Source organism: Oncorhynchus mykiss, chromosome 7, assembly GCF_057628025.1.
Source record: "Oncorhynchus mykiss isolate SJ-2025 chromosome 7, ASM5762802v1, whole genome shotgun sequence".
Classification (NCBI taxonomy): Eukaryota; Metazoa; Chordata; class Actinopteri; order Salmoniformes; family Salmonidae; genus Oncorhynchus; species Oncorhynchus mykiss.
In genome coordinates, this window is record NC_143028.1 from 66,820,534 (window position 1) to 66,827,046 (window position 6,513).

Consider the following 6,513-nt stretch of genomic DNA (forward strand, 5'->3'; position numbering starts at 1 on the left):
CAGTAACACACTGTGATTGGTTGTGTCCAGACCGCGTGGTGGACGACCTGAACCCAGTACTGACTTTCACCCGCAAGGAGGTGGAGTCGCTGCTGCACTTTGCAGAGGAGGAGCCTGACCCGGCCAAAGCCCCTCTGCAATCTCACGAAGAGATGGAGACGGTCATCAGCCAAGCCTGTCAGATCTACCCCCACCTCATCACTAAGGTACACACTCACACACACAGATACACACTCACACGGTTTATTAGGTACACCCGGTACTAGATTGGTGTACCTAGTAAACAGGCCACTAAATATATATACACACGTCATGTCATGGATACTGTATTAATATGGTACACACACCACCCACACTAACATCCCTGTTGATCTGTACCCCACCAGGAACCCTTCCATCATGAGTCTCTGCTTGTAGACCGGAAGGAGTCCAAGCTTACTAAAGCAGAGAAGAGAGCTGCTAAGAAGAGCTATGAGGACGAGAAGCGTGCCTCTGTGCCCTATTCTCGCCCCTCCTACGCCCACTACTACCCAACCAGCGACCAGACACTCACCAACATCCCAGCCTTCAACCAGCGCAACTGGCGAGTCGTCCAATGAATTCCTTATCCTACCCCTATCACACAGCATCCCTAACCAATCCTTCAACAGCGCTGTGTAAGCCTGTTAAGCAGGCCTAAACAACAGCCTATCCATACAAATGATCCTTCTAACCTCCAAACTCAACCATGCCATCTGCAGATATCATCAGTCTAGAAAACTGTCCCACATCAGACTGTGTAATATGATCCTCATGTGTTTTTGAATCCCCTAGGCGTCCCATAGCTCGGGGTGATGAGAAGCCCATGGCCAGCGTCCGACCCGTCCAGTCCACCCCCATCCCTATGATGCCTCGCATGGCGGGCATGGGCATGGCCGGCTCCAGCTCCGGGGTCAGCTTCCCGGTCAACTACCTGCAGAAGGCCGGTGTTTATGTCCAGAGGATCGTCACTACCACTGGTACAATACATATCCCTGCAGGGACAATAACGTTTTAATTGAATTGGTACTGATAGACACTGATACTCTTGGTAAGGGTTCATTAGGGCACATACGTTCATTAGGGCACATCGTGTCAAAACGTTTTGTCACGTACAATGAAAATTAGCCTTTCTTATTGGACAAGGTCAGATGGTACTTCCCTGTTTCGGAGCGGTTTCTTCTGTTTTGGGCCTAATGAACACGACGGGTTAGGAATAACTCCTGTCTTGGGTCAGGTGAAATGCTTTGGGGCTGCATTAGGATAGACCAGTGATATAGGAGCTATGTCCCAAATGACACCCTATTCCCTATAGGGTGTATACTACTTTTGACCAGGGCCTATAGAGAATAGGGTGTATTCGGGATACTCCCGTGGTATTGTTTGGAAATAATTTAACTCTTTCTGTTTGCCCCTTCAGATATAGTGATCCCTGGAGCCAACAGCACCACGGATGTCCAGGCACGTATCGGTGCAGGAGAGAGCATCCATGTGATCAAAGGGTCAAAAGGTGATAATAACATATACAGTAGAAGATGTACCTCCTATCTACCTGCATGTGTAGTTCAATTCATTCTCTACATACTCTAATTGAAATACTGTGCACACCTTGGAGAGCGGTTTACAATATCCACATGGACACCTGAATTCCCAGGTTGTTATCTCATTTATATAAAGGGCTCGGTACTTTAACCTAAGAATCAAAACTGACTGGTGCTTCCCTGCATGCTTATTTTTATGTTTCTTACGTTGCCTTGTTTTTTCCTGAATATTTGTATAGTTATATTAACTAATGTCATGAGAGGAGAGCATTCAAGTAAGCATTTCATTGCATTGTGCACACTTCTCTGTATCCTGTGCATATGACAAATCAAGTTTGAGTTTATATCCGCCATTAACTGCTGTCTTCCTCACAGGTACCTACATCAGGACCAATGACGGGAGGATTTTTGCTATCCGCTCAGGGAAGCTCAGCAGAGCAGTGCAGGGAGGATCTGCTACTAACAGAGGTGCACTGTACATACACAAAGTACTTTACATTACATGATGAGGAATCCATGTGACAGGATATGACAAAACAACGTGACTTGGTGTTCAGACTACATAGATAACCAGAGAGGACCTAGTACGGAGCCCTGCGGGACACCTGTGGTGAGACAAGATCAACATGCTCAGTTATGGGAATAATTACTCTTTTTACCCTCCTCTTTGCCGCAGGTTCCCAGGCTTCCCTGCTCCACGCCATCGGTAACGGCTGTTTGTCTCCCATGGAGCGCCAGCGGCTGAGCCCCGACAGCGCATCGCGTCCCTCTACCCCCGAGAGCCCTGAGATTCTCAGAGAGCTCAGCCGCTACGCCGTCAACGTGGATACCGTCGCCATGGGCAATGAGCTGCCGTCGCCGTCGGACATGGTTACAGGGGATGGAGAGGGAGGGAGCAGAACGCAGCAGTACAGTCAGAACACGGAGTCGGACCTCAGCCGGCAGCTCAGAGAGGACATCGGAATGAGCATCAGCGAGGCTCTGCGATGCTCCAAACGCAAGATGGCCGCAGCAGCGGGTGGACACAAGCAGGCGGGGGGCAAACGCAGCTCATCTGCAACCGGGTTCCCGGGTCTCTCCCTGGGTAGTGGAGGGCTCAGCTTCCCCCCCCTGAACCAGGCCCTGCTGGGGGGACACATGAGCCACCCGATGCTAATGGGAGGCAGCTCCTCGTCCCCGTTCCTCCAGTCAGCAGGACAGACTCTGGGAGACCTGCAGACCATGTTCCCCTCGGCAGGGGCGGATCTCCTCAGCCATGCCTCCTCAGCCACAGGAAACAATGGACACCTCCCCTCATCCTCCACCTCCTCCTTGTCCTCCACCTCTTTCTCCTCCACCATTAACACCATGCCCATGTCCTCGGCCTCAACATCCACCTCCTCCTCCACCCTTCCTCCCTTCCTGATGAACCCCAGCGTGACTGGTCTGCTGTCCCCAGGCTTCCCTCTGAACTACAGTCAGTCCCTCCTGCCTGAGCCCACGATGTACCCCAACACCCTGGGAGGAGGCCCGGCCAGCACTGGAGGAAGCTCCAACTTTCTCTCCCACTACCCCTCTTCCCCCTCCAGCCTCCTGGGTGCAGCGCTCAGCCAGCCTGACTCCCACCATCTAGCCACGGAGAACGGTGGCAGCAGCTCGGACGATGATGTCATTGAGGTGACAGGACAATGAGCATTCTTAGACTCTGACAACCCCCCATCCCAGCTCTAACATGGCTAACCTTCATAGCCCCCCCTACACACACACACAGACTCTCCCATGAGCGAATGAGTGAGAGAGAATGAGTTGTACCTCATGTGCTAACCAAGACAGAGTAACAAATCCTTATGCTGAATATCTTACTGAAGAAGAGACTGAAGATTTGCCCGAGCCCCTGAGGTTGGTGAGGCTGAGCACTGGAGACCATGGATGGGAATGGATTAACGTTTTGTTGAGAGGGACCAGTTGAGATGAACATGGGGCTTCCAAGCACTCCCTCTCCGGCTATATCTTCTAGCATTGCCCGCCATCCCCTTATTAGACCCCAATGACGATCTCTGAGGCCAGTCAGGACACTGTCTGAACTGAGCTCACATCAGATGGAACGATGTAATCATCTGTTGGACCGTTTGCATTAAAAAAAAAAAGTGCTTTTAGAGTCGTTAGCTGTTTGCTAGATATTGTAGCGTCCCCCTGTTGGAAAGGATGACAAGACAATACAGTATATGTGACCTGGATGTTTTGATTCTACTAATATTCTAAACTGATCTTGTTGATATTTTGTAAATGGTGGTTATAATCATTAGTTGTTTATACAGAGAGTTCAGACAGGGCCAGGGTTGAGTTAAAAGTTCAAGGGGAAGGGTTGGATAGAGAGACAGTATGTTCTTATGATCAAGTTGTCATAATAACGGCGGCGCCCTTAGGTTGGTTGCCGAGGCGGCCATTTGAGTTACTTTTATTTCAAAGAGAGACCTTAAAAGGTCAAATGAATGTACATCCATGTCAGCCTTTTGATAACACAGGGGGCTGACCTGGGTGGGTTCGGACAATGTGTTCTCATTTGTTCGTTTAGCCTTAAACGACACTAAGGGGTCTTTTTCTTGAATCTTAGCATTTACACCTTTAGTACACCCTTTCCCCTTCGTAACGACTTCAGACAGAACTACTGAGCATCCAGACAGGTTGGTTTCCAACTCAAGGGACAGGCTCCACTAACTCTAGTCCAGAGCATTATGTGCAGCTTGCCAACACTCTGCAAGCTGCACGTAACACCCTGGACCAGAGCTACAAAAACACTAAGACACTTGCACTATACAAATAGGGATATGGATCATATACAGTCACAAACAGTTTATAGTTCTGGGCCCATATTTATCAAGTGTCTCAGTATGAGTGCTGATCTAGAATCAGGTCCCCTTGTCCATCTAATGTTTTCATTATGATCAAAAAGGCAAAACTAGCCCTAGATCAGCACTCCTTCTCTGAGACCCTTTTATGAGTACAGGCCCATAAAGCATCCATTGGAGCCATAGGTTTACTCTGTAGCATGACCTGCAGAATACCTGCAGAAAGCGACAAACCCACAACCATTTAGCTACAGTAGTTAACAATGACTACGGTAACCCACCATGTGGCCATTTGTGTGGCATAGTTAAGCCAGCCCGTTGTGTGGGTATGGATGGATTGATGGCCTTACCCAATGAGAAGCAAGCAGCACACAGGAGTAGCCTGTCTGAGGTAGCTAGGTGTATCCCTGACCGCACGGCAGACAGACAGTCCGTGTAAGTAGCTTCTCTCAGTAGTGTATCTCTGTAGCTCTACAGTGCTTTGGGTCTGTCTGTGCTGGTCTGTGCTGTTCTGTGGTTGGTTGATACGTTTTTCTTTCTGTGATGTCATCTCAAAATCATAACGTGAGGGGAATGGATCGGGCCTCCGAGTTATTTTTCTCCACTGGAATTGTACGTGGAACTCAAGTTGGGCTACAGGAGCCAGGATAAATGTCTGATATATATATATATATAAATATATATATTACCCACGTTTGTGTGGAGTTTCAGTTTTGTTTGGACTATAAAAGAATGGGGGATTCCACCACACACCCCTCACAACCTCAACTCTACCCACCCACTACTGCTTACTTACCTGTCCTTATCCTTACAGCCTGTTTCTAGTCGATCATGTATGTTGGATGTTTTCCTCCACCTCACCTCGCAACCTCCTTAACCTTTTTCTAGTTGGCCCGGTCTTGTGTCCATCAAATGATTCAGCCAATCATCCCAGTCTTTTTCATAGAGATGATTATTTCCTTGGAGGAAGAAGCCCCATCCTCCCTCCCAATCAGAATTGTTTTACTGTGCTTCTTTTTTGTTTGTTTTACGTGTCATCATGAGGAGAACTCCATATCCAGATGTTATTTTTAGTTTTTTTTTAGTAGCAATGTTCTTTTTTTAACATCTTGATGTTGGCTCGCCTCTACTAGTTTGTCCTTTTATTTCAATGTATGAATTTACCAAAATTATTTATTTATAATGATCTAAATGAATTCATCTGTCTTTTTTTTGTACATTATACTCTCATTTTTTATTCTCTTTTTATCCACGTTGATCTTTTCACCAGTGTCTGTGAAAGAGCAGACCAGTGTCTGTGAAAGAGCAGACCAGTGTCGCAAACTGACTGTGTGAGATCAGGAAGTCAGTCACCACATGTATCCAGCATAGAGGCGAGCATAAAATGACGACTGTGTTGCTTTGTTAATATCATTTTAACAGTGAATAAAACACTTAACTTGCGTTATTACATCATTGTGATTGTGTATTACACTGACGTGATGCTCTTTGCACAGATGTTTTTTGAACATATATTCACATGGAAACACAAACCAATATGCTAAATGTATTTTTATTGAAATTGCAAGAATTATGTTCAACTCAACCTTCAATTGCACTCTTGCAGCTGGGAATCTGTGAAGGATAATGGATTTGGATATGATGAAAAATGATGCGTATGTCCTCATAGTAAGACAGGTGCGGGAGTTACAAATAGGATGGAAGCAAATACTGCACCGCTTTTTGACACTACATTGCAGTCAGTCTTCCACATCAGTAAATATGACATCTTACGTATTTGGCTGGAATTTCATACCTGAGTGTTAAAACTAGTACAATATTAGCAGATATCTGGTCCTCTGGTTTCAAGACCTGCCATTTGGGGGGCACTGCACAAGTGTCAACTTTGGAGAAAATAAATGAATCGCAAGAAATGTGCATTGGTCCATTCAAGCCTAAAGGCAATGCAAAGAAAACAAAGCAGCAACATCATTATCAACAACCAATATCACCACTTCCTGAGTTTTAGACACAAAACCGACTGTCCTTTTCTCCTAGGCTCTCAGATACAAAATACTACTTTTACATTACTAAATACTTCCAAAGACCACCCTCTGCTGGCCACCCAAAAGAACCGTGAAGGAGAT

General features: G+C 46.7%; 1 protein-coding gene across 1 annotated transcript in view; it reads left to right on the forward strand.

Moving 5' to 3' along the window:
- The window catches only part of LOC110529021 (helicase ARIP4), a 34,199-nt gene extending 28,362 nt beyond the window's left edge, over positions 1 to 5,837 (forward strand). Inside the window, exons 17-22 of the mRNA XM_090241805.1 lie at positions 31 to 206; positions 387 to 583; positions 814 to 998; positions 1,439 to 1,528; positions 1,935 to 2,027; positions 2,236 to 5,837. Coding sequence (XP_090097931.1) covers positions 31 to 206; positions 387 to 583; positions 814 to 998; positions 1,439 to 1,528; positions 1,935 to 2,027; positions 2,236 to 3,230 — 1,736 coding nt within the window. The 3' untranslated portion in view covers positions 3,231 to 5,837. The remainder of the gene's footprint in view (positions 1 to 30; positions 207 to 386; positions 584 to 813; positions 999 to 1,438; positions 1,529 to 1,934; positions 2,028 to 2,235) is intronic.
- Positions 5,838 to 6,513: the final 676 nt, after the last annotated feature.